At 38.1% G+C, this 27060-nt stretch overlaps 1 protein-coding gene and 1 pseudogene across 3 annotated transcripts in view; both read left to right on the forward strand.

Annotated features, from left to right (window-relative positions):
• LOC128569114 (zinc finger protein 354B) overlaps positions 1-23217 on the forward strand; it is a 36042-nt gene extending 12825 nt beyond the window's left edge. For 2 of the 3 annotated variants that reach the window (XM_053567219.1, XM_053567218.1), the window contains one exon: positions 17696-19421. In XM_053567219.1, coding sequence (XP_053423194.1) covers positions 17696-19272 — 1577 coding nt within the window. In that variant the 3' untranslated portion in view covers positions 19273-19421. Of the gene's footprint in view, positions 1-17695; positions 19422-22488 lie in introns of those variants that run through there. The other variant, XM_053567220.1, reaches the window with a different exon arrangement.
• Positions 22511-26220, forward strand: LOC128568582 (DEP domain-containing mTOR-interacting protein-like; annotated as a pseudogene).
• The last annotated feature ends 840 nt before the right edge of the window (positions 26221-27060 follow it).

Below are 27060 nucleotides of genomic sequence, written 5' to 3' on the forward strand. Positions count from 1 at the left end.
TTTTTTAGTTTTTTCTTGGAGGATCTGTCTAAAACTGCCAACAGGGTATTAAAATCTCCAACTATTATAGTGCAGGAAGGTACAAATTATTCGTGTCTTTTAGGGTTTCCTTTATAAATTGAGGAGCATTCTGGTAGGGCACATAAATGTTAATAATTAAAATCTCTTCATATTGAGTGTTTCCTTTGACAAATATTAAGTGACCATCCTTATTTTTCCTATGTTTGTTGTTTAAAGCCTATTATTTCTGAAAATAAAATTGCAACCCATGTTTTTTTTCTGATTTCCATTTGCCTGAATTATAGACGTCCATTCATTCACCCTCAGTCTATTTTTAATCCTTTAAGGTAAGATGAGATTCTTATATACAACAGATAACTGGCCTGAGGTTTTGTATCCAGTCACCCAACCCCTGCCTCCGTAGAGGAGAATTTAAGCCATTTACATTAGTTGAGAGTATTGATAAGCATGGTAGTGTTTTGGTTGTCATGTTTTTAAAGTGTCCAGTAGATATTTTTAATCCTTTCATCATTGTGGATGTTAGGTTTTGTTCACAGCTTTGTGGGTTAGTTTACTTTGGTGGTAGACCATTAAGCTGATCATTATGGAGAATGGATCTGAGAATATCCTGGAGAGCTGGTTTAGTTATGGCAGATTTCTTTAACATGTGTATGTCAGTAAAGTATTTGATTTCTCCATCACAAATGAAACTCAATTTAGCTGGATACAGGATTCTGGGCTGAAAGTTGTTTTGTTTTAGGTCAGGAAGGTCAATGACCATCCTCTTCTGGCTTGAAAATTTTCAGCAGATCTGCAGTCATTCTAATATTCTTCTCCTTGGAGGTTGTACTTTTCTTACGTCTGGCAATGTTAATTACAATGTGTCTAGATGATGCTTTATTTGGATTGAGTCATGGTGGGGTTCTGAAACTGTCTGCTATCTGAATTTCTGTATCTCTTGCAATGCTTGGGAAATCCTCCTCCATCATATCTTGGAGTAGAGCATCAATTCCTTTAGGATCATTCTCTTATCCTTCAGGAATTCCTATAAGGTGGATGTTTAATCTTTTGGAGTGGTCCCATAACTCTCTTAGGGAATGATCAGTTTTTGCTTTCTACTTCTTTGTCTCTTTGAGCATTTGGGAGCATTCAAAAGGTTTGTCTTCAACTTCAGAGATCCTTTTTCCTGCTCCACTCTATTACTCAGGAATTCTACTGTATTACGAAGCTCCTCAAATAACTTTCTCAATTCTTTGAGGTCTGCAATTTCTTTTCTCATGTCTAAATCCTTGGAGATTTTGTCTTTGAATTCATTGATTTCTTGAGACAACTTTTCAGCTATTCCTTGATTTTCTAATTCTAACTTTTCTTCCATTCTATTAATCTTATTTGCCATCCATATTCTGAATTCTATTTCTGATATTTCAGCCATTTGTTTATGAATGGCATGTTCTGTTGTATCTCCTTTGTCATTCCTTGGGGGAGTTGAACTACTGTGATTATTCATGTTGCCAGAGTTTTTCTACCCCATGATTATTTTTCAGTTTGGCTAGAGGTGTTGGTAAGGCGAGATTGGATTGAGGGTTCCAGGAGTTGTAGCTAACCAGTCCTTTACCAAAGTGCTGACATTGGCGACTGTGGCTTTCCCTCCACAGCTTTACAAAGGTCTCTTTCAGTCTTGCAGCCTGAGGTTCTGGGGACCTCATTTGTGTAATGGGGCTAGGTGGCTCTGTCTTCTATTCAGCCAGCCTCTATTCAATCCTAATCAGTTGGCAACTTTGGGCTGAAATCTCAGCTGGGGAGAGATACAAGAAACTAAGATATTCTGCTCCCCTCTGGCAACAACTGGAAGAGGAGTATCAGTCCCTTCCACTACAACACAACCAGGGCTCAACCTTGGAGGGACCCTGGGTGGCTGGCCATGTCAAGAGTTCCAAACCAGTTGTTCCAGGCAGCAGAATTGCTGTTCAAATGGGGGAGTTCTAAAGGTCTCCAGCAACCAGACAGCAGGGGTCCACTGGCAGCTCGAGTGTGATTCACTCTGGTGTTCAGTGGAGTCAGAAAGGCCCACCCAGCAAAGGAGTTAGTCTAGGGAGGTTGGCCTCTCCTTCCCCAACTCAGCGATGCCCAGTCACTGGTAATGCTGCAGGGTTGTGTCCCAGTTCCCTCCAATGAGCAAATGCACCATGGATTTGTGCCTGCCAGAGTCAAAGGGAAATCAATGCCTCCTCAGTCAGGCTGCCACACTCTGCCACCAGCAGGCAGGGAGAGCCCAGGACTGACTTCCCCTGTTGCTCATTGGAAACTGGGATGTGTTCCTCCTGTGTTTGTTACGAGCTGGGGTTACCTTTGCAGCGTGTGTTTTTCTCCCTCAGAGTCCACGCCTCTGCCCCAGCTGCACTCTTCCTCTTATACCCCTGCAGGGCAAGGTCTGGCTCTCTCCAGTATCCCCCAGAATTGGAGAAGTGTCTCTCCAATATTTGACCTTGGTAGGAGCGTGCCACTATCACTGCTGCTGCCTCAGTGGTACCGCTGCACAGGTCCCCATGCCTCCACCCATGCTGCCACTGTCCTGCCACTGCTACGCTGGCCCTGGGCCATTCCCCCCTCTCCCTACGTCTCTCCACTTGTACTAGAGTCACAGTTTCAGTGCACCTCTGCTGTGGCCCATGCAGTGCCCAGCCCTAGCAAGGAACTGCCAGATACTCTGGGCTCTGCAGTGGGTAGGCTACCTGACCTCCAGGCAAGAGGGCAGTGGTGAACTGGAAGTTCAGAATGGCAGGGAAAATATTTGTTCAACTGTTTTGACGGAAGAGAATGCCCAGGCTCACAGCGGGATCTCTCTGGTGAAGGAGTCCCGGCCTTCAGCAGCTCTCTCATGTTGGGTGAAACAAGGTTTGCTGATCACTGCTTGCTTGTAGAGAGCATACAGCAAGCCACTCTCTTGGGAGAGGTGACAGACTCTCGTCATCTCTGGGATGGGATTTGTACCCATTTGCTTCCTTGGAGTTGCAGCTTGTCTCAGCGGGGATGATGTGTACTTATCAATCTTCTCTCTGAGCTCAGCTGCTGACCTTCAGTTTTCTTGGGGTCATTCTGACCATTATCTCTCCTTCTGGACAGGAGCTTCTGTTGAAAGCTAGCTCCAGTTGGCCATCTTACTTCCCAGTCCTGAAATATATTTCTGTTCTTTTACTTTTAACCTTTTTGTATCTTTATGTCTAAAGTGAGTCTCTTGTAGTAGGCAGATACTTGCCTTGTGTTTTTATTGTTTTATTATCTTGTCTTGCAAGAGACAAGAGATTGACTTGTCTTTTGAAAGACCATCTCTTGTCTTTTTTTTTAATCAACCAGAGATTATCTCTGTTACTATTTTATTCATCTTTTTTTTTATTATTAAATCATAGCTATGTACATTAATGCAATAATGGGGTACCATGTGCTGGTTTTATTTACAATTTGAAATATTTTCATCACACTGGTTAACATCTCTTGTCTTTTAATTGGAAAGTTTTATGTATTTACATTTAAAGTATTATTAACATGGAGGGATTTACATATGCTATTTTGCTATATGTTTTCTATATGCATGATACCTTTTTTGTCTTTGATTTCCTACGTCAGTGTCTCCTTTCATGTTTATTTTTTGTAGTAAAACATTTTAATTTCCTTCCCAGTTCTTCTTCTGTACATTGGATAACTACCTTTGGGGTACATTTAATATTCTAAATGTGTAACACTCTACTTTGATTGTTTGCCATCTTCACTTTAATAACATACAAAAATCTCTGGTCCTACACAGCTGCATCTTCATTGTCTTTTAATTAATGTCATAAATTGTATCTTTATACATTGTGTGCCTACAAACATAGGCTAATGATAGGTTTTTATTTGTCTTTTATTTATTTATTTTTTTATTATTTATTTATTTTTTTTGGTTTTTGGCCGGGGCTAGGTTTGAACCTGGCACCTCCGGCATATGGGACCGGCACCCTACTCCTTGAGCCACAGGTGCCACCCTGTCTTTTATTTATTTTTAAGAGGAAAGTATAACATTTAATCAAAGTTTTATATGAGATGGGAAACTTCAGCAGTAAAGAGTTAAAGACTCAGGGAAAACGGTCTATTTTTATACTTAAGTTTTCCCCCACCCCCATTATTTATTTATTTATTTTTATTAATTTATGTTTTTTTTTTATTTCTGGTTAATGTGAAGGTACAAATAACAAGGTTATACTATTTGCTTTTGTTAGGTAGAGTGCCTTTTGTAGTTGTGTCCCATACCCAGAAAATATGCCATATACCCTTATATTGTGTCCATTAAGTGGGAGCACACCAATTCCCTCTCCTCCTCTTCTTCTCTCCCTCCCTTGGATTCCCTCCCCCTGACTTAAATTTGAATTTTTCTCTTATGTGGGCATGTGTTAGATTTTCTACTGGTTTCATATTAGTATTTGAATATTTGCTTTTCCCTTCCTGCGATACTTTACTAAGAAGAATGTGTTTCATCTCCATCCAGATTAATACAAAAGATGTAGAGGCTCCATCTTTTTTATGGCTGAATGGTATTCCATGGTATACATATACCACAGTTTGTTAATCCATTCCTGGGTTGATGGGTATTGAGGTTGTTTCCACATCTTGGTGATTGTAAATTGAACTGTGGTAAACAATTTAGTACAAATATCTTTATGATAAAATGATTTTTATTCTTCTGGGTAGATGCCTAGTAATGGGATTGTGGGATCAAATGGGAGGTCTAATTTGAGTTCTTTAAAGATTCTCCATACTGATTTCCAAAGAGGCTGTTTTAGTTTGCAATCTTATGAATAGTGTAAAAGTATTCCCCTCTCTCCATATCTGCACCAGTATTGGCAACTTTGGGACTTTGTGATATGGGCTGTTCTCAGTGGGATTAGATGATAGATATCTCAGAGTGGTTTTGATTTGCATTTCTCTGATGATTAGGGAAAAATTAGCATTTTTTTCTGATGTTGGCCAGCTATTCCCCTGTCTTCCTCAGAGAAGGTTCTGTTCAAGTCTCTTGCCCAGTGATAGATGGGATTGTTTGCTCTTTTTTTGTTAATTTTAGTTCTTTATAGATTGTAGTTATTAAGCCTCTGTCAGATTTGTAACATGCAAATATTTTTTCCCATTCTGAAGGTTGTCTATTTGCTTTTATTGTTGTGTCCTTAGCAGTGCAGATGCTTTTCAGTTTAATTAAGTCCCATTTGTTTAATTTTGTTGTTGCCGTTGCTGCTGAAGTCTTCCTCATTATAATCTTTTCCCTAGGCCAACATCCTTAAGAGTTTTTCCACACTTTCTTGTAGGATTTTTATCGTTTCATATCTTAAATCTTTTATCCATCTTGAGCCAGTTTTTGGAAGGTGTGGGTCCAGTTTCAGTCTTTTACATGTGGTTATCCAGTTCTTTTAGCACCATTTATTGAATAGGCATTCTTTTCCCCAGTGTATGCTTTGGTTTATCAAAGACCAGATAGCAATAAGAGACTGGTTTCATCTCTTGGTTTTCTGTTCAGTCAGTTCTATATATCTGTTTCTATTTTTGTGCCAATACCATGCTGGTTTGATCACTGAGTAATATAACCTAAAGTCGAGTAGAGTGATGCCTCCATTTTTGTTTTTATTACTAAAAATTGCCTTGGCTTTACAGATTTTTTCCCTGGTTCCTTGTGAAATGAAGTTTTTTTTTTTTTTTTTATGGAATGCCTTTGTCTTTTAAATCATGTAGAAAATAAGAAATTGAGTTAAAAACCAAACTTACGGTACTAATTTTTATATTGACCATGTATTTACCTTAATCATGTGGCTTTAGCTTTCTTACTGATTAGCATCCTTTTATTTCATCTTGAGAATTCACTGTAGCAATTGTTTAGGGTAGATCTAATAATAACAAACTACCTTAGCTATGGAGGATCCTTTGGATGTTATGAGTTTCTTTTATCTTGGTGCTTTTAATAGTTGTCCCTCAGTGGAGGTTGGCTCTAGGACTGCCCGTAGATACCAAAATCTGATCATAGTCTAATCCCACAGGGGGCCCTGTGGAACCCACAGATAAGAAAATCTACTACTCATTTTATCTGTAGGTTTTTCAGCCCTCAAATAGTGTGTTTTTGACCAGCATTTGATTGCAGGTGCAGAATCCACCGATACAGAAGACTGAGTGTGTTTGTTGAAAAAACTCTGAATATAAGTGGACTCATGCAGTTCAAACCCATGTTGTTTAAGTATCAACTGTATTCTCACTTTGACTTTGGATTTTGACAGTTTAATTATACTATGTCTCAGTATGGGTGTCTTTCAGTTTGTCTTCTAGATTTTTTATACTTTAGATTTATAGATGTCATATCTTACATCAAATTTGGGAAGTTTTTAGCCATTATTTTCATTCTTTGATAATTTTTTTTAAATTTAAGATTGATACAAGGTTATAAGCAATTAGCTTACATTGTTTGCATTTATTAGGTAGAGTCCAAATTATAGTTGAGCTCTTCACCCAGGTTTGCCATATACTTTACATGGTGCCCACTAAGTGGGAGCACACCAAACACCCTCCTTTCTTTCCTCTCCCACCCATTTGGATGTAGTTGTGTTTTTCCTTTCCTATGAGAATGTAGTTGTTCATCTATTGGTTTCATGTGAGTATAGAGTACATTGGATACTTGCTTTTCTTTTATTGTGATACTTTACTTAGGAGGATGTTCTCTGGATCTTTCCAGGAAAGTACAAAAGTTGAAAAGTCTCCATGTTTTTTAAAGGCCGAGTAGTATTCCATGGTATACATATACCACAGTTTATTCATTCATGGATTGATGGGCACTTGGGTTGATTTCACATCTTGGTGGTTATAAATTAAGCTATGATAAACATTCTAGTGCAAATGTCCTTATGATAGAATAATTTTTTTGTTGTTAGATATCTAGTAATGGGATTGTGGGATCTAGTGGAAGGTCTACTTTTAGTTCTTTGAGGACTCCCCATATTTCTTTCCCAAGAGGCTGTATTAGTTTGCAGTCCCACCAGTAATGTAAAAGTGTTCCTTTCTCTCTATATCTGTGCCAGCATCTGGAACTTTGGAACTTTGTGATGTGGGCTGTTCTCTCTGGGGTTAAGTGATCTCTCAAGGTGGTTTTGATTTGCAGTTCTCTGATGATTAGGGAAAATGAACATTTTTTTCATGTGTTTGTAAGCCATTTGTCTGTTGTCAGAGAAGATTCTGTTCATGTCTCTTCCCAATGATAAATGGGATTGTTTGCTCTTTTATTGTTGTTTAGAGTTCTGTGTAGATTTTGGTTATTAGCCCTCAGATTTGTAACATAGAAATATCTTTTCCCATTCTGAAGGTTATCTGTTTGTTTTAATTTTTGTGTCTTTAGCTGTGCAGAAGCTTTTTACCTTGATTAAGTCCCATTTATTTATTTTCGTTTTTGTAATTACCAATGGAGTCTTCTTCATAAAATCCTTCCCTAGGCCGATATCATAAAGAGTTTTCCCCATGCTTTCTTCTACGAGTTTTTATTGTTTTATGTATTAGATTTAAATTTTTTTGCCATCATGAATTAATTTTTCTTTAAGTGATGAGAAGTGCAGGTCCACTTTCAGTCTTTTACATGTGGCTAACCTGTTCTCCCTGCATCTTTTATTGAACAGGCATTCTTTTCCCTTGTGTATCCTTTTGTTTGGTTTATCAAAGGTCAGCTGGCAATATGAGGCCCATTTTTAATTCTGTTTTATAATCTATGTCTCTATTTTTGTGCCAATACCATGCTGTTTTGATCACTGTGGACTTGTAGTATAACCTCAAGTCTAGTAAAGTGATGTTTTTATTTCTAAGAATTGGATTGGCTATAAGGGTGTTTTTCTGGTTCCATAAAAAAGGAAGAACAATTTTTTAACAGTTCTTCAAAGTATGATGTTGGTATTTTAATGGAGTAAATCTTTAGATTACTTTGGGTAGTATAGTCATTTTAACTGTGTTGATCCTTTCTAACCAAGAGCATATTATGTTCTTCCATTTGTTCATGTCTTCTGAAGTTTGTTTTTTCCTCAGGGGTCCATCATTCTCTCTGTAAAGATCCTTTAATTCCTTTGTTAGATATATTTGCTGATACTTCACTTTCTTTTAAACTATTGTGAAAGGTATAGTCCTTGCTTTGATTCTCAGCTTGATTGTTATTGGTGTATACAGAGTCTACTGATTTATGAACATTGACTTTATATCCTGAGATATTACTGTATTTCTTGATCACTTCCAGGAGTCTTGTGGTTGAGTATCTGGTATTTTCTAAGTATAAGATCATATTATTAGCAAAGAGTGAAAGTTTGGTGTCCTCTGCCTGCATTTGAATGTCCTTGATTTCCTTCTCTTACCTGATTGCATTGCTGAGAACTTCTAGCACTATTTTGAATGGTAGTGGTGATAGTGGACATCCTTGTCCGTTCCTAGTTCTAAGTGGGAATGCTTTCAGTTTTACTTCATTCAATATAATGGCAATGGGTTTGTCATGGATGGCCTCTATCACTTTAAGAAATGTTCTGTCTATGCCTAATTTGTTAACTGTTCTTATCAGAAAAGGATGCTAGATTTTGTCAAATGCTCTTTTTACATCTACTGAGAGGCTCATATGGTCTTTGTTTTTGCTTCTATTTTGGTGGTGAATTACATTTATGGATTTGTGTATATTAAACCAGCCTTGCATCCCTGGGATGAAGCCTACTTGATCATGATGTGACTTTCTTAAACGTGTAGCTCTATTCTATTTGCTAGGATTTTATTGAGTATTTTTGCATCAGTATTCTTAGGTTAGAACAATTGGTTTCTAATTTTCCTTTTTAGTCATGTCTTTTCCCAGTTTGGGTATCAGGGTGATAATTGCTTTGTAGAATATGTTGGGGAGGGTTCCTTCTGAGTGTTTTGGAATTGGTTATGCAATATAGGTATAAGCTATTTTTTAATGACTTGGTAGAATTCTGGGTTAAAGACATCTATCTGGTCCAGACCTTTATTTTTCTTGGGAGCTTTATTTATTTATTTTTTTGAGACAGAGTCTCACTATGTTGCTCTCAGTAGAGTGCTGTGGCATCACAGCTTACAGCAACCTCAAACTCTTGGGCTTAAGTGATCCTCTTGCCTCAGTCTCCCAAGTAGCTGGGACTATAGGCACCTGCCACAATGCCCTGCTGGCAATATTTTGGTTGCAGTTGTCATTGTAGTTTAGCAGGCCTGGGACAGGCTCGAACCTGCCAGCTTCAGTGTATGTGGCTAGCACCCTACTCACTGAGCTACAGGTGCTGAGCCAAGGGAGCTTTTTTATTGTTGCAATTTAGATGCTTGATATTGGTCTGTTCAAGAGATCTATTTCTTCCTGGTTAAGTCTAAGGAGATTGTGTGGTTCTGGGTATTGGTCCATTTCCTCCACATCATCAAATTTCTGGGCATAGAGTGTTTTGTACTAATCAAAGATAATCTTTTGTATCTCTGTGGTATCTACTGTTATTTCCCCCTCTTCATTTCTGATTAAGGTCATTAGAGATCTTATCTGTTTCTAGTTAATCTGGCCAAAAGTTTATTGATTTTGTTTACCTTTTCAAAGAACCAAATTTTTGTTTCAGTAACTTTCTGGATTATTCTTTTGTTTTCGGTTTCATTTATTTCTGATCTAATTTTGGTTATTTCTTTTCTTTTGGTATGTTTGGGATTGTATTTCTCTTTATTTCTAGTTCCTTGTGATAGTTCATTAGGTTGTTGATGCACTTCTGTTTTATGGATGTGGGCACCTAATGAGATAAATTTCTCTCTTAGGACTGCTTTTGCAGTATTCCACAGGTTTTGATAGCTGTGGCTTTATTGTCATTATGTTTGAGGAATCTAATAATTTTCTTCTTTACCTTTTCCTTGTCCCAGCTTTTGTTGAGCATAAGATTGTTAGTTTCCATGACTTTGTGTGGGGATGAAGGTTTTTGTTTGAGTTGAGCTCTACCTTTATTCCCTGTGGTCTGAAGAAATACAAGGTATAATTTCTATTCTTTTGATTTTCTTGAGGTTTGAATTGTGTGCTAGGATATGACCAGTTTTATAGTATGATCCATGAGGTAACAAGAAGAATATATACTCAGTGGTTTGGGGGTGGTATTTTCTGTAAACGTCTATTCAGTCTAATTGTTCTAGGGGCCCATTTAAGTTCCTTGTGTCTTTGTTTAATTTCTCTGTGGATAATCTGTCCGTTCTGTCAGTGGGATGTTGAAGTCTCTAGATATTATATGTTGTAGGATATCATATTTTTCAGACTAGTTAGGATTTGTTTTATAAATCTGGGAGCATTTAAGTTGGGTTCTTATATATCTAGAATTGAAATGTCTTCTTGTTAAATTATTCCCTTGTCCAGTATATAGTGTACATTTTGGTCATTCTTTACTTTTTTTTTCTTTTAAATCCAGTGGTATCTGAAAGTAAAATTGTGATCCCTCCCTTCTTGTGATTTCCATTTGCCTGAAATACTGTTTTCCAACCCTTCAGTCTGAGTCTTGTTTTGTCCTTCCTAAAGATACATATAGCTAGCTTATGCTTTTCATGCAGTCATCTAGCCTGTGCCTCTTCAGTGGTGAAGTCAAGCCATTCACATGTATTTAGAGAACTAATTAATGTGGTGGAGTTCTGTTTGTCTTGTTTTTTTGGAGGTGTGTCACCAGGTTTTATCACTTGGGCCATTGTGGAAGGCAGGCTCTGACCTTTTATTTCTGGGTATCTTTACTTTGCTTGTGGGCTGTTGTGATGGTCTGTGTGTAGTATGAGTCTGAGTACTTCCTGCAGAGCTCATATTGTAGTGGCAAATTTGCTTAATGCTTGCTTGTCATTAAAAGGTTTGATTTCTCCATGGAACATGAACGTTGGCAGGATACAGGATCTTAGGCTAAAAGTTGTTTTGTTTGAGTAAGTTGAAAGTAGAAGCCCAATCTCTTCTGGTTTGTAAAGTTTCAGCTGAGAAATCTGCTGTCACACTGATGGAAATGCCCCTGTAGGTCAGTTAGTACTTAATCCTGGCTCCTTGAAGAATTTTCTCTTTTTTAAAGATAAAATGGCTTGGTTCATTACAATGTGTACAGGAGATGCTGTAGTCGTATTGAGACAAACTGAAGTTTTATATTCATGTAACAGGATTGTGTCAGAATCTTTGATGCTTGGGAAATTTTTAGTTATGATATCCTTCAGTCGGGCTTCCATACCCTTGGGTCACTCTTCTCCTTTAAGGATACCTATAATTTGTATGTTTGTGTGCTCTGTGAAGTTCCATAATTCTCTGTGAGATTGCTCTGCTTTTATTCTCTTCTCTTCTGCCTCTTTAAATGCCTGAGTTAGCTCAAGAGCCTTATCTCCTCACTCTGAGATTCTTTGTTCTTCATGGTCTTATCTGTTAATGATACTTTCTATTGCATCTTTAAGTTTCCTGAATGACTCTTTCAATTCCTTGACCTCTGATATATCTTTTCTAATTACACCATGTCTTTCATTCATTTCTTGGGTCAATTTTTAGATTTCCTTTTGGCTGTTATCCACTTTCCTGTCATTTCCCTTCATAGCTTTTGGTGTCTATACTCTAAATTCCTTTCTTGTCACTTCTGTAATTTCTTTGTAAGTGGGATCACCTGTGTTAGCTGACTCATGCTCTGTGGTCGTCATTGATCTGTTCTGGCTTTTCATGTTGCCAGAATTTTTTTTTAATTTATTTATTTTTATTAAACCATAGCTGTGTACATTAGTATGGTCGTGGGGCACCATACACTTGGTTCATAGATCGTTTGGCACATTTTCATCACATTAGTTAACACAGCTTTTGTAGCATTTTCTTAGTTATTTTTTTGTTGGTTCCTTCTCACCTGAGTTTTCTTGTTTACTTCTTTGTCTTACTCCTCTCATTTCCTCCTTCCCCTTAATTTTCCTTATCTCTGTACCCGGATGTTGAAGTGGCCTTTTGGTATAGGGACCAAAGGGAGAGAAAAGAAGAGAGTGAGAAGGGAAAAAAGAGGGAAAGAAAGAAGGAAAAGAAAAGGAAAAAGGGAGCAAAGAATGATGGAAAGAGAAAATTGGTAAGAATAATGGGCCTGGTAACCCAACTCATAATCTTAGAACACTGAGAGGCTATGGTTGTGGGTTCCCCTGAGAATTAGGTGCTCCTCACCATCCTGATCCAGAGCAAGATCCCACCACCATCAAAAAGGGAAAAGAAACAAAAAATCTGTCTTGTTATATGGTGGGGGCCTGCAAATGCAGTCCTTCTGAAGGCCAAAGCAGGAGGGATTCTGTAGGCCAAGGGTTTGTTGCCTCCAAGAGTGAGCCCAATGCCATGGCACCCCAGCCTAGGCCTCAAAGCAAGGCTGTCCCAGAATAGAAAGACAGAATAAAACAGAAAAAAACAGACCAGAATAGAAAACAAACAAAACAAAAAATGAACAAAAGAGAAAACAAATCTTGGTTGTTTTTTTTAAGGGATTTATGAGGGAAAGATGGAAAAAGTGGAAAAATATCCAAAATTAGAGAAAAGGAAAAGAAGAAAAAAAAGGCAAGAAAACCCATAGAAAAGATAAGAGCCTTAATATTAAAACAAACAAAACAAAAGAAAAAAACAACAAATATATATATTAAAAAACCCAACAAACAAAAACGTATAATGCAATATATTGCCTGGATACCATGTGGCACTGCAGTGTTGGAAATGAAAAAAGTTAAAAAAAAAAAAAAAAGAAGGGTGGCTGCTTCATTTGCATGTGCTGGGGTGGGTGGGTAGGGTAATGAAGTTACTGGCTAGTTGCCATGGTGACCTGGTCTTCCTGCTTTATTTGATTTCAGTCTGAGCATGATGTCTGTACAAGCCCTGATCCCCACTGGGGGAGACTTGGGGAGCCAAAATACCAAAGGTTACTCTGTGCTTTATGGGGGATAAACCTGTGGTTCTCAACCTTCCTAATGCCTCCTAATGCCACAACCCTTTAATATAGTTTAGTACTGTTCCTCATGTTGTGGTGACCCCCAACCATAAAATTTGTTGCTACTTCATAACTGTAATTTTGCTACTGTTATGAATCGTAATGTAAATACCTTATATGCAGGATGTATTGTCATTGTTACAAAGGGGTCGTGACCCACAGGTTGAGAACTGCTGCTCTAAACAGTTCCCTGAGGCCACAAAGGGGTTCATATAGGAGGCCCAATCCATCCAGTGCACCTGTGTCTCTGTGGGAAGCATCCCAAGGGTGGCTGTCTGAGCCCAGGTGGTGGAACCATAGCTAGTCACAGGCCACTTCCAAACAGGCCTCTGCAAGCACCTGCCAACTCAAAGACTGTATGTCTCTCCACTGTTCCTTGCCCACAGCTCTCCCATGATAGTGGCCTGGTCACAAGGCTGCTGGTTGAACAAGCAAAGGGCCAAATCTGCCTGCCTGGTACCTTTGGATTGTGCTTCCCAGTGTAGGCCTGTCCAGAAGATCTGCTGGGGTCTCAGTTGCTGGTTGTTTCTTCCTACTCCCCTCACCTGAATTGATAGACCCTCCTAGAGCTTGGTCTGGTTCCTAGGTGTAGAAGGTGGGGGAGACTCTCCTGCAGGCTTAATCCTTCAGGGACTCCAACATGTAGTATTTGTCCTTGGGACACTGCAGTACTCATAACTGCTTTTCCAGCTGGCCTTCCATCCACCTTCCACCTCCTTGTCTCTTAGAGTCCCTCGTTGTCTCACTGTGCCATTGCAATGTATCAGCATCACAGTCCAGTAAGAAGTGGCTGGAGTCCCCCTGCCCTGATCCCACCTAGTCCACCTTCTTGGAACTGATTCCTAGCCATTATTTTTTCACATACTTCCTCTGCTTCTTTCTCTTCTCCTTTCAGGACTTTTGCCATAGATATTTTGGTCTGCTTAATGGTGTCTTACAGTTCTCTTAAGTTGTATTCATTTTTTCAATTTTTTTTTCTGTTTCTTAGACTCAGTAATTTCAATTTCTCTATCTTCAGGTTTGTTGATTCTTTTCTTCTGCCTGCTCATATCTTCTTTTGGATACCTTCAGTGGAATTTTTATTTCAGTTTTGTGCTTTCAACTCTAGAATTTCCTTTTGTTCCTTTTTGTTTGCTATCTTTTAATTGGTATTCCATTTCGTTCATCATTTTCATGACTTTTATATTTTCCTTTAGCTCTCTTGTATCTTTATGACAGTTATCTTTCTGTAGTATGCTACCATCTAGTCTTCCTCATAGATATCTTCTATCTTATTTATCTTGTTCCTTTGAATGGACCATTATTTCTCTATTTTTTAATACCTTGTGTTTTTATTGTTGTTGAATACTAGATGTTTGAATAGTATCATGTAACTAGAAATCAGATTCTTTCTCTTCTCGGGGTTTGTGGAGTTTGTTTTGTTTTGCTTGTTTTTTCGTTTTTTTTTTTAATTGTTGTAGGATTTTGCTATTCCAGGAAATCAGCCTGAGGTATATATAAACTGAAAGTCTTCTGATTTCTTTTTCTAAGCCTGTTCTTTTCCCTGGCCACATGCAGTGAATTTGAACTCCCTAACCCCATACAGTTGCTTTTGAATGTCTTTTTTTTTTTTTTTTTGTAGAGACAGAGTCTCACTTTATGGCCCTGGGTAGAGTGCCATGGCATCACACAGCTCACAGCAACCTCCAACTCCTGGGCTTAAGCGATTCTCTTGCCTCAGCCTCCCGAGTAGCTGGGACTACAGGCGCCCGCCACAACGCCCGGCTATTTTTTGGTTGCAGTTTGGCCGGGGCTGGGCTTGAACCCGCCACCCTCGGTATATGGGGCCGGCGCCCTACCGACTGAGCCACAGGTGCCGCCCCTTGAATGTCTTTTTTTAATCCTTAAATGTCAGGCTCCCTGAAGCAGATAAATGGAAATGAAGAGAGAAAAAAAAAAAATGTGGGCACTGTACCTTAAATCCTGTGGAACCTACTTCAGCTCAGTGGGGATTACAACAGCAGCAGTCTGCCTTTCTGTCTGTACCTCTATGAGCAAATGCAGTAATCCATAGTCAGAACTCAGATCTGCATTATTTGAAGAAAAGGGTCCCTATTGGCTCTTTGGCTCCCAAGGAATGCTAGGATGGCTGCCTCCCTTGGGGTTACAGGCCTTCCCATAGAAGCTGCAAGCTTTCAGATAGATTACAGAATTTCAAAACAGTTGTATCAGATTGTGCCAGCTCAGTTATTGTCTAGGTGGATGGACAAAACTCTGCTGATTTCTACTCTGCCTTCAGGGAAGAAGGCATCCATTTTTGTTTTATCTCACATGTATTTTAAAGTTTTGGCATTCTGCCTTCAAGTAAAGTTGAAGGTGAGGTCCTGCATAAAAACTTGACAGTTGGCTCGGTGCCTGTAGCTCAGCGGCTAGGGCACCAGCCACATACACTTTAGCTGGTTGGTTCAAATCCAGCCTGGGCCTGCCAAACAACAATGACAACTACAACCGGATAATAACTGGGTGTTGTGGTGGGTGCCTGTAAGTCCCAGCTACCTGGGAGACTGAAGCAAGAGAATCACTTAAGCCCAGCAGTTTGAAGTTGTTGTGAGCTGTGACCCCAAGGCACTCTGTCTGGGGCGACAGCTGGAGACTCTGTCTCAAAAAAAAAACTTCACAATTGTGAAGTTATTTCTTATTATTTGGGAAAGAAAATTTGACAGGTTGGTTGCCACTCATCCAACATTATCTTCAGCTACCCGGAAGGCTTTAATCTTTGCTCTTTAAATCTAAGTTTTGTCATTTAATAAGTATTTTAATTTTCTACTTACTATGTTTTAAAGTAAGTATATTTTACTCATGTCCTTTGTGTACTGATTTTTTTTTTTAAATTCATTTTCAAAAACCAGAGTTTTGGGAGGCACCCATAGCTCAGTGGGTAGGGCGCTGGCCACATACACTGAGGCTAGTGGGTTGGAACCTGGCCTGGGCCAGCTAAAACAACAATGACAACTGTAATAACAACAACAAAAAAATAGCTGGGTGTTGTGGCAGTCACCTGTAGTCTCAGCTACTTGGGAAGCTGAGGCAAGAGAATCGCTTAAGCCCAAGAGTTTGAGGTTGCTGTGAGCTGTGACACCATAGCACCCTACCCAGGGCAATAGCTTGAGGCTCTGTCTCAAAAAGAACCCCCAAAAGTAGAGTTTTAAAATTATAGCTTTCTTTGTAGGTATAGTCTTTAAAAGGAAAAGGATTAACCCATTCAGAACAGAAAGTGGAAGAAAACAGTTTTTACTTTTATTGTGGAAAAATTTAAACATATATAAAAGTAGTATAATGAATTCCCAAATATTCATCATCTAGTTTCAATATTTATCAATTCATGGTCATTTTTGTTTCATGTATACCAGTGGTTTTCCACCAGGGATGATTTTGTCATTTTTCAGTGTCTTGAAATATTTTTGCTCCTCACACCCTTAGGAGGAGTTGAGAGGGAAGTTGCTACTGCCATCTAGTGGATAGAGGACAAAGTATACTGTTAAATATTCTACAGTACACAGGGCAGCCCCATACAAGAAAGAATTAACCAGCCAAGAAGTCAGCTGAGGTTGATAAATTATGATCTATATCTTGGCTTTATACACTGACATTTTTATAACATTGAGTCGTTCTGTCCAAGAATGAGAGGTCATTGTTATTTGTTGAAGTACACTTTAATGTCATTCATGATTGTTATGAGCTTTTCATACTTGTTTAAAATTTATTTCCCTATTTTTTTGTTAGTGTAAATGAAGCCTATTGATTATAATATTATTGACATATTATATTATGCTACTTCACTGAATGAGCTTTTATCATTGATTTCTCTGGGATTTTTTTTTCAGATATGGTATTATATGATCAGCAAATAGAAGTTCTACTTTCTGTTTACTCATCCTTATGTTTCTAATTGACTTCTCTTTTCTGATTGCCCTGCTGAATACATATAGTAAGGTGTTGAATAGTAGGGAAAGTAGTGGATATTCTTGCCTTAGTCTTGATCATAGTGGAAATATCTTTAATACTTCTTCATTAAATAAAATACCTTAGGACTAAGGTATATGTATTTTATCATGTTGAGGAAGTATCCCTTAATTTTTGTTTTTTAGTGTTTTTTATTATTGGTATAGAATATTAGGAGTTCTTTCAGTGTCTTCAGATATATATTATTCCCTTACGTATATACATTATAATATACTGTAATGAGTATTATACTAAAGGGATAATACAGCACAAAGGAAATGGTACACAGAGGTGTTAACACTTGAACTGAATCTGAAGGCTGTAAAGGAGGTTAGCATAGAGGAAAAAAGGGAAAGATATTTAAATTAGAAATAACAGAAATGAGGTGACTTATGAGTCTAGGATAGGCTTTAGATACCAGACTACATTTCCTAATTCATACTATGTCCCTCCTACCCTAATTCTTTCTCTCCATTCTCCTAATCACTTTTACACTCTCACCCTCCTTGAATGAACTTGCTTTATTCTTTTGTTTACTCTAGAGTTCAGCTGTCATGCATGATTATTTTATACCCAGTGCTTTTTTTAGTGTCTTTTAGCCATATGGCAAGCCCTTATCAAGATATCATTAATCTTTATTCCTTTTACATCATTAGTCTCAGCAAATCACATGAATCATTGGCAATTGCCTTTTTTTTTTGTTTGTTTTCCAGGATTTAAGAGTAGTTCCAAACCCACAAAATCAACTCAAACTCAAGAGTCATTTCAAGAGATGAGGAAAAATCTCAAAAGGGATGAACCCTGGGACTTCATATTAGAAAAACCCTGCATATATGAAGACAAATTAAATAAACAAGACAAAAATGCAAGTTTACAAATAATTTCAATCACGCATACAAAAGTATTCACTGTAGATGGAAGCCATAAAAATAATGAGTTTGGCCAAAACTGCAACCTGGAATCAGTCTTCATTAAGCAACAGAGGTTTTCTAGGGAAAAAACATTGTCAAAATATGAAATGCAAAGAAATAGCTTCAAGCAGAATTCAAATATACATAACCAACCAAAGATCAAGACAGCAGAGAAACGCTATAAATGTAATACATGTGAAAAAGCCTTCATTCACAATTCATCCCTTCGTAAACATCTGAAAAACCACACTGGAGAGAAAGTATTTAAATGTAAAGAATGTTTAAAAGCCTTCACCCAAAGTTCTGCTCTTATTCAACATGAAAGAATTCATACAGGAGAGAAACCCTACCTATGTAAGGAATGTGGGAAAGCCTTCAGTCATAGTGCATCCCTTGGTAAGCACCTAAAAACCCATACTGTGGAGAGATGCTATAGTTGTAAAGAATGTGGTAAATCTTTCAACCGAAGGTCAGGCCTATTTTTACATCAGAAAATCCATGCCAGAGACAATCCGCATAAATATAATCCAGGTAGGAAGGCATCCAGTTGTAATACCTCCCTTTCTGGATGTCAAAGAATTCATTCCAGAAAGAAGTCCTACTTATGTAACGAATGTGGCAACGCCTTTAAGTCTAGCTCATCCCTTCGTTATCATCAGCGAATTCACACTGGAGAGAAACCTTTCAAATGCAGTGAATGTGGAAGAGCCTTTAGTCAGAGTGCATCTCTGATTCAACATGAAAGAATTCACACTGGAGAAAAGCCCTATAGATGTAATGAATGTGGAAAAGGCTTCACTTCTATTTCACGACTTAATAGACACCGAATAATTCATACTGGGGAGAAATTGTATAATTGTAATGAATGTGGTAAAGCCTTAAGTTCCCACTCAACACTTATAATTCATGAGAGAATCCATACCGGAGAGAAACCATGTAAGTGTAAAGTGTGTGGGAAAGCCTTCAGACAGAGTTCAGCTCTCATTCAACATCAGAGAATGCATACTGGAGAAAGACCCTATAAATGTAATGAGTGTGGGAAAACCTTCAGGTGTAACTCATCCCTTAGTAATCATCAGAGAATTCATACTGGAGAGAAACCATATCGATGTCTGGAATGTGGAATATCTTTTGGACAAAGTGCAGCTCTTATACAGCATCAGAGGATTCATACAGGGGAAAAACCTTTTAAATGTAAGACATGTGGGAAAACTTTTAGACAGAGCTCATCACTTATTGCACATCAAAGAATTCATACTGGAGAGAAACCCTATGAATGTAATGCATGTGGAAAACTCTTTAGCCAGAGGTCATCCCTTACTAATCATTATAAAATTCATATTGAGGAGGACTCCTTGAAAGCAAATTTGCATTTGTGAAAGCCTTAAGCCAAAGCTTATCAGAGGATACATATTTGAGATTGAAATACATACAATAAATATGAGGAAACTCTATTTTAGTTTAAAGTCCTTATCAGATACTAAGTTTTAAGGGTAAACCTTGACTATGTAATAAATATGGGGGAAAGTTTCATACTTGTACGTCACTTTTTAAAGTATCCTGAGAGAAACAATTCACAATTACAGACATTGGTATTGGCCATTTGTAAGATAAAATGCTTTTTTTCTCTGTTTATACAGCAATATACGTGACACGTAAACATGAGAAAATTTGGGATGCAGAGGTGCTGGATTTCTTATTAGAAAAACAGCAACTGTGTAAGCTGCTAGTATATTTATTATAACTAATATTTTAATAGCTAACAAAAGAATTGATCTTGAGAATATGCATTTTTAGAGCAAAGGACCAAATAAAAGAAAAACAAACTGCAAACTACCTCACAGTGTCTGGAATTTATCTTTTTCTGATGAATTTTTAGACTTTGTTCATGGCTTTCATTAAAAAAGAGAAAGAAAATTCTGTTCTCTTCCTTCTTTGTTCTTCTAGTCATTTCTAAACTATACCTCATGGCCTGTCATATTTTCCACATATTTTCTAATTTTGTTCTTAGAATTATTTTTCTTTATTGTCTTGAAGTTATATTTATTATGAAATCCTACTTGCTATGCTGTGAGCAGTAATAGTATTAGGTAATTTGAGTAGTAACATTTAGTTTGTTTAGGCAATCACTTCATGGTTAAAGCTGTTAATTTTTTTTAGTTCCCTGAAAAAGAAATCATAACAGTTTAAAGAACTTTTCACTTGTGACAAGGTCTTGAAATAGAATCAATTCATGAAATAAAAACTGTTTTACTTGCTTGGAGTTTTCTAAATTTTAATAAAAATTGGCAGTGAAAATTAAAAAAAAAAATTAAACATTAGGGACAGTGCCTGTAGCTCAAAGGAGTAGGGCACTTGCCCAATGTACTGGAGGTGGTGGGTTTAAATCTGGCCCCAGCCAAAAACTGCAAAAAAAAAAAATTAAACTTTAGAACCTGTTTACTTAGTAAGTTTGTTTATATCAAGTTTGGGTGAGATAAACTACCCTGGCTCCTAGAAATTATATAGAAGAAGCAGGCCCAATTTTTTTTTTTTTTTTTGTAGAGACAGAGTCTCACTGTACTGCCCTCCGGTAGAGTGCCGTGGAGTCACATGGCTCACAGCAACCTCTAACTCTTAGGCTTATGCGATTCTCTTGCCTCAGCCTCCCAAGCAGCTGGGACTACAGGCGCCCGCCACAACACCCGGCTATTTTTTTGTTGCAGTTTGGCCGGGGCTGGGTTTGAACCTGCCACCCTCAGCATATGGGGCCCACGCCCTACTCACTGAGCCACGGGCACCGCCTGAAGCAGGCCCAATTTTAAAGGGGGCACAGAAGAGGAGATTAAAGCAAATAGCAAATGAGGAAGCAATTTATAATGTGTTAAAGGAATTTTCACAGAGAAATAGATAAGCTATGATACCGTGTTGCAGAACACAATGGGGATTTGCATAGGATACAGAAAAAAGGAATGGAGACCAATACAAATGGAGCCTGAAGAGACCAGAAATGGTATCCCATAGACAGTGATTCCTGAGCCCAGTTTTGGGAAAATAATAGGAATTGTCCAGAAAGTGACACAAGTAGAATATTCTAAACGGAAGAAACTACATATGTGGGTGGGAGGGTACAGCATGGCATATTTGTAGAAAATCTATAAAAAAATGAGAAAGATGTTGAAGTTTGAGAACACAGTGGCTAAGTAACAAAAGGTCTTATTTGCCATAGTAAAGAGTTTGAATTTTATTCAAAACTTATGGCACCAAGTAAAGATTTTAAGTGAGGGAAACTGAGTGATAACGTGTAGCAGATGAATTAAGACAGTTGAGCAAACAAGTCCAGAAGGTGTGTTACAGTAATTTGAATGATAGATGAAGGAGTCTCTAAGCCAGTGATTTCAACTAGTGTGCCGTGATAATTTTTAAAGATCTTAATTAAATCGGTTTCCAAAGAGTTAAAAGCACTGTAAGTATATATTTTTTAATTTTTTTGAATTTTTAGATCAACATAATTTAAGTATGTCAGGGAAATTTACAGGTTAAAGTGTGCTATGATATAAAAAACTTGAAAAACATTGCTATAAGCTCAAGCACAGTGTGGTGAAGAATTTGTGACTAATATTTATATAGTAAGAATAGGCATAATTTTTGCAATAAAATAATTGGAGAAGGTGAGTTAGGAGGGTAGATTAACACCTAGATCACCGCCTTAGTTATCTGGATGGATGGTGGTGCAAAGCACCAATGTAGGCAAGTTAGAGAACAAGTTTGATTTTATACATGTTAAATCTAAAAGGGAGAGATTAACTGGATGACTAGAATTAAGAATAATAAAAATACATTGGTAGTGAAAATCATGATATATGAAATTGGCCAGGAGTACATATGGATTAGAATGAGAACTAAGATGTAATGTGAATGGCATTATTGATAAAAGGTAGAAGAATGATGTTACTGAGCCCAAAGTAGTAATAAATCTGAGTCAGGTGCCACAAATCAAGTAATAAGTAAATTGGTAACTAAGGAGATCATTGGAGACCTTGGCAAGAGAAATTTCAGTGAAATAGGGCGAACAGACCCCAGATTATTCTAGATGAGAGTATTGTGGAAAGTTGAACTAGGAGGCTATTGTAGACTGTGTCAAATTGAAGAAAAAGATTTAGGGAACATTTCTATTTTAATGATTGAGGCAATAATGTTATATACATACTGACAGTGGATTAAAGAAGACACAGCTGGGTGAAACAGATTTTTTGAAATGTTCCCTTTGAAATGAAGGAATTTGAGTCAGAACATAGGGTGCAGGAATTAACACTAGGAGGGAGGTTAGAGCCTACAGAATAATGGGAATACAAAGAAGTTTGATTTGGAGATGAAGGAATTTCTGCCTGGTGACTTACCTTCTGTAAGGTAGGAGAAATATCTCATTTTTAAGATGTTGGTAACAGTAATATTTCTGTATAGGTGCTTAATAATATTAAATTAATGAGTTTCAATCTTTGGAGATTTTTTTAAGAAGTCACGGATCTGAACTTCTCCCCTACTCCTGTTTTAATAAGCTCCACTTTTATCAGTTCCATATATTTGACACCTCTGTTACTTTTTGTTATTTTAAGGAGAGAATTTGCTGGTGGACTAATGCTTGGCAGTTACTTGAGGAGGGAAAGAAGCAGTTCTTTTAAAAAGTGGTAAGTTTGAACAAGGACTGGAAAGAAATGTAGGAGTTTAACAGCTATATGGAGGTAGATGGAAAGGCATTCCAAGTAGGGGAAAGCCTTGTGCAATGAATAGCAGGGAGTCGGAGAATATGATGTGTTCACTGTACTATTGTAAATAGCACTTTTAAGCTTCATATTTGATACTAGCATATGGAAATACAATTGATTTTTGTATATTGACCAGCAACATTGCTAAATTTGATGATTTTCTAATAGCTTGTTTGTATTTTTTTAATTTTCTGCATACGTAATTATATTATCTATAACAAATTATCATTTTTTCTTTTCTGATCATGATAATTTTCATTTATTTTTCTTACATTAAAGCATTATATAGAACTGGCCAGTACAATGGTGAGTAAAATTATAATATTCAGTATTTCTCCATTTAATTTGATGTTTTAATTTGTTGGGGGGTATCAGTTATCAGAATAAGGATATTTCCTTGTATTTCTAGTGCACTGTGAGTTTTTATCATAAAAGGGAGTAGTATTTTGTCATATCTATTTTCTGCATTGATTGAAATGATCATATTGTTTTCCTCTTCATTCTTTTAATAGAGAATTACATTGTGTGAATTTTGGTGTTAACCAATGTTGCATTTCTGAAATAAATTCCACGTGATCATGAGATATCATCATATATTTGTTTCTTCTTTAATAAATAGAAGCCTGATGAAGTGGGGAGACAGCTCAGGTCCAGGAGTTAGAAACCAGCCTGGGCAGCATAGTGAGACTTCACCCCTAAAAACAAACAAACAAAAAACCCAACTAGCCAAACCCCACAAAATCAGAGCTATTGTAGCTGGAAAACAAAGACATAAAGGATTGTAGATAGAAGAAAGGAACACAGCAATACAAATGTAGCAATATATTCAATACAGTTTGTGTAGTTGGAATCACTGGAGTGTGCAGAAACTTAACCAAAGGAGCTGTGAAATTCACTGGAGCTTGCAATTTACTTCACACTGTGTGGGGAAATGGGAGTGGGGAGGGAGGAAAGAAACAGGCTCTAAAAACTGGAGACTGGACAGGAGGACGTAGGACGCTATAAAGTCAGTGCTGCTAAGAAACTTCCAACAAACCCACCACACTGCCATGCCACCTCCCTTTAGGGAGCAAGAAGGGGTCCCTAAAACCAACAGAAAGAAAATCCCCAGTTTTGGCACCATGAACAGGGACATTGGCAATTCCAATACCCCCCTAAGGGCATTTATCTGATGTAGGCTAAAAAGACTATATCAAGGTATCCTTAAAAATAGACAGGTAGAAAAGGGGGTCAAGAGACATGAGCCAAAAAGTTGGAAAGAGCAGAAATGGAACTGGTTCAGGGTGATCCCAGCCTTCCCTCAGCAAACCAAGGAGGATTTGAATGCCCTTCCCAAACAGCCTCATAACATCAAGACACAAATGTTCAGGTTTTGACAAAAACTAATCCCCATATCAGGACCAGTTCTAAATAATCCATGAGTCAAAAGGAAGTCTCAGAGGAACTTAAAATATGCTGAATAGAATAAAAATGAAAACAACAACAACAACAACAACAAAATGAAAACAACATACCAAAATTTGTAGGATATAGCTGTGAAAAGTCACAGATGCCAAGCTGGAGTCACTTACATCAGACCCAAACAAATTGGGCTAGAAGGTCTGAAGAAGGAATGTCATGCTCATGTGTCTGAGATAGGAACTATCGCAAAGACCTTCTAAAAACCCACCAATATTTTTTGCATGTCTTACTCTCCTTGAAACATCCTGCACATCTTGCACATGTCTGTAACAGTTTACTACAAAAGAATTCTCAAGATTACAGCTTTCCAGATAAGTGGCTCTCACAAGAACATTTGGTTAACAATGGCTGTCTCCAACAATGAATTAATACCATCTCCTACAACAAGACCCCATGACCAATGATTTTTGTCTCAAAACAGCTTACTTAGGGCGGTGCCTGGGGCTCAAAGGAGTAGGGCACCTGCCCCATGTGCCGGAGTGATGGGTTCTAACACAGCTCTGGCCAAAAACTGCAAGAAAAAAAAAAAAAAAACCTTACCTAGATCTCTTCTCTTTGCCTTTAAAAGGTTCCCCCTTACCCCAACCTCTCCAGATAATGCCTATGATCTATTATAGTGCACATATTCTGGATGGCAATTCCCTCGTTATTGCTGAATAAACTTTTTTTTCCTGATAGCCTCTTTCCTTATTATTGTAGGTTGACATAGCTAAAGAATTTCTAAGACAAAACTAATGGCAATAAATGTTAACATTGAAAACGAGGAAAAATCTTAAATTAGTAACCTAAATTCCCACCATGAGAACCTAAAAAAAGAAGGTAAAAATAAATGCAAATCAAAAAGGAGAAAAAGTTAAGAGCTTAAGTCAATAAAATAGAAGATAGAGGCCTAAACTGTACACTCTGCAGTTTAGGTGTCCTGACTCCTCCTAGAGATGACAACACTGTAACTGGCTACTGTTGTTCCACCAGGTCTTGGACAATTGTAAAGTCAGCTTAACATGTCCCAACTTCATCTTTGCTCAGGCTGCATGAAGAAAACATTATTTAAAATGCACAACATCATCTCAAGACCTACCCTAACTATCAAAAGAGCTAATTGGCTGACAGAACACAAAAAGGCTTCCAAATAGAGAGACAGCAATTAAACTCATGTAGAAATTAGCAGACCAGGGTATTATCCATCATATGTGTGGTGAACATAAAGAATTCAAGGATGTCAAACTCTTTTTCTACTTCTGAAAGGATGATGGCACCTTCCCATTGGACAACGAAGTGAGAAGACAGAGGCTGTACGAGAAGCTGATAAGCCCAGAAAACACACTCGTGTGGCCAGGAAGGAGGAAGAAGTCAAGCATGAGCACACCTTCATAGCATCTGAATCCCTGGATTGGCTGGTTTGGAAGGTGAGACCTCTACAAGGAAAGAGGCAGAGTGACTTTCTTTGCCAGTAACTTAGGCAGCATGGCATCATACAGCACATGTCCAACAAGCACCCATTTGTGAACAGCAGTCTTCTCTACCAGTTCAGAACGAGCTTCTGTTGGAGGTGAATACTGATGGAGCTGTTCAATAAATAAGAAGTCCCATTCCTCCCAGAAAGCTCTTGCTAGTCACTTCTGCCTGAGGAAGCAGAGCTATGACCACTGCAAATCTACCAGCTTTATGTCTGTAAGTCCCAGCGAGGAGATCAAGATAGGTCTTGGTGAGGAGGAGCAGCACAAGCAGCAGCAGCAGCCCCCATCCCCCTGTGCTCTGCAGCTGCTGAAGAAGCCCATCACTCCCCAGGAGCTCCTGACGTCCAGGGCTCCATATGCAAGGACAACATTCACAACTGTTGCCAAGAAGGTTGGCTGGGGCTTTGTGGTGCAAGGAAGTAAGCTGTGCTGCATCCACGTGGTAAATCCCAGGGGCTCTGCAGCTGCAGCAGAAACGAAGGTCTGTCAGTTTTTTGTCTCTGTCAATGGGCTGAATACGCTGCATGTAGACTGCTGAATGGTGAGCAATCTGATTCTGAAAGGCCCCTGGAGGATTTTCATGGAAGTCATGGAGGAGTTGAAGCTCTTAGTGTGTGTGTGGTGGGGGAGGGGACCTTCCAGCCCACCAGTGGTCTGTGGGTGAGCTAAGCCAGGATGAACCAAAGCAAATGCAATGACAAGACTTCTATGCAAATGGATAGTTTTGGATGTACAGAGCTGTTTCTCCATATATACATATCTTAAATTGAATTTCATACACTGAATGTGGAAGAACTGGGTAAAGTATCTTTAAAAAAAGTCAGTATAGAGGCTCTGCATGTGTAGCTTGGCAGCTAGGGCACCAGCCACATATACTGAAGCTGGTAGGTTCGAACCCAGCCCAGGCCTGCCAAACAACAACTGCAACCAAAAAATAGCCAGGCATTGTGGTGGGCACCTGTAGTCCCAGCTGCTTAGTAGGTTGAGGCAAGAGAATTGCTTACGCCCAAGTTGGAGGTTTCTGTGAGCTGTGATGCCATGGCACTCAACCCAGGGTGACATAGTGAGGCCTTGTCTCAAAAAAAAAAAAAAGTCAGTGTAGAAACCTTTGGGAAACAGTTTTCCTAGATGATAGAATTGTCTTACTAGATTTCTATTTGTAGTTCTCATTGTTTTTTAATCTTAGTATGAGGAAGTTGAAATGTGTCTCTAGACCTAACAGATAAACCTGTTAAAATGCCCTTCTTAAGGATCAATAGAGTACTTGGTACAGACTTTATAGGAGCTTTCTAGAATTACCCCCAAATATGTTGAATGTTAAAACAGAGATGTTTGTATATACGCATATAATTAAAATCAAATGTTTTGGCAAGATTTCACTTTGAAGATGTCCCTTTTTAAGAAGTTGGCCCATACATGATAAAGCCTGAAACTCTAAATTGCCTCCTAGCCTGAATTTTAACTAGCTTTCTAGTGTAATCTTTTCTAAGGACATGACAGCAGG

This window comes from Nycticebus coucang, chromosome 17, assembly GCF_027406575.1.
Source record: "Nycticebus coucang isolate mNycCou1 chromosome 17, mNycCou1.pri, whole genome shotgun sequence".
In the NCBI taxonomy this organism is placed as follows: Eukaryota; Metazoa; Chordata; class Mammalia; order Primates; family Lorisidae; genus Nycticebus; species Nycticebus coucang.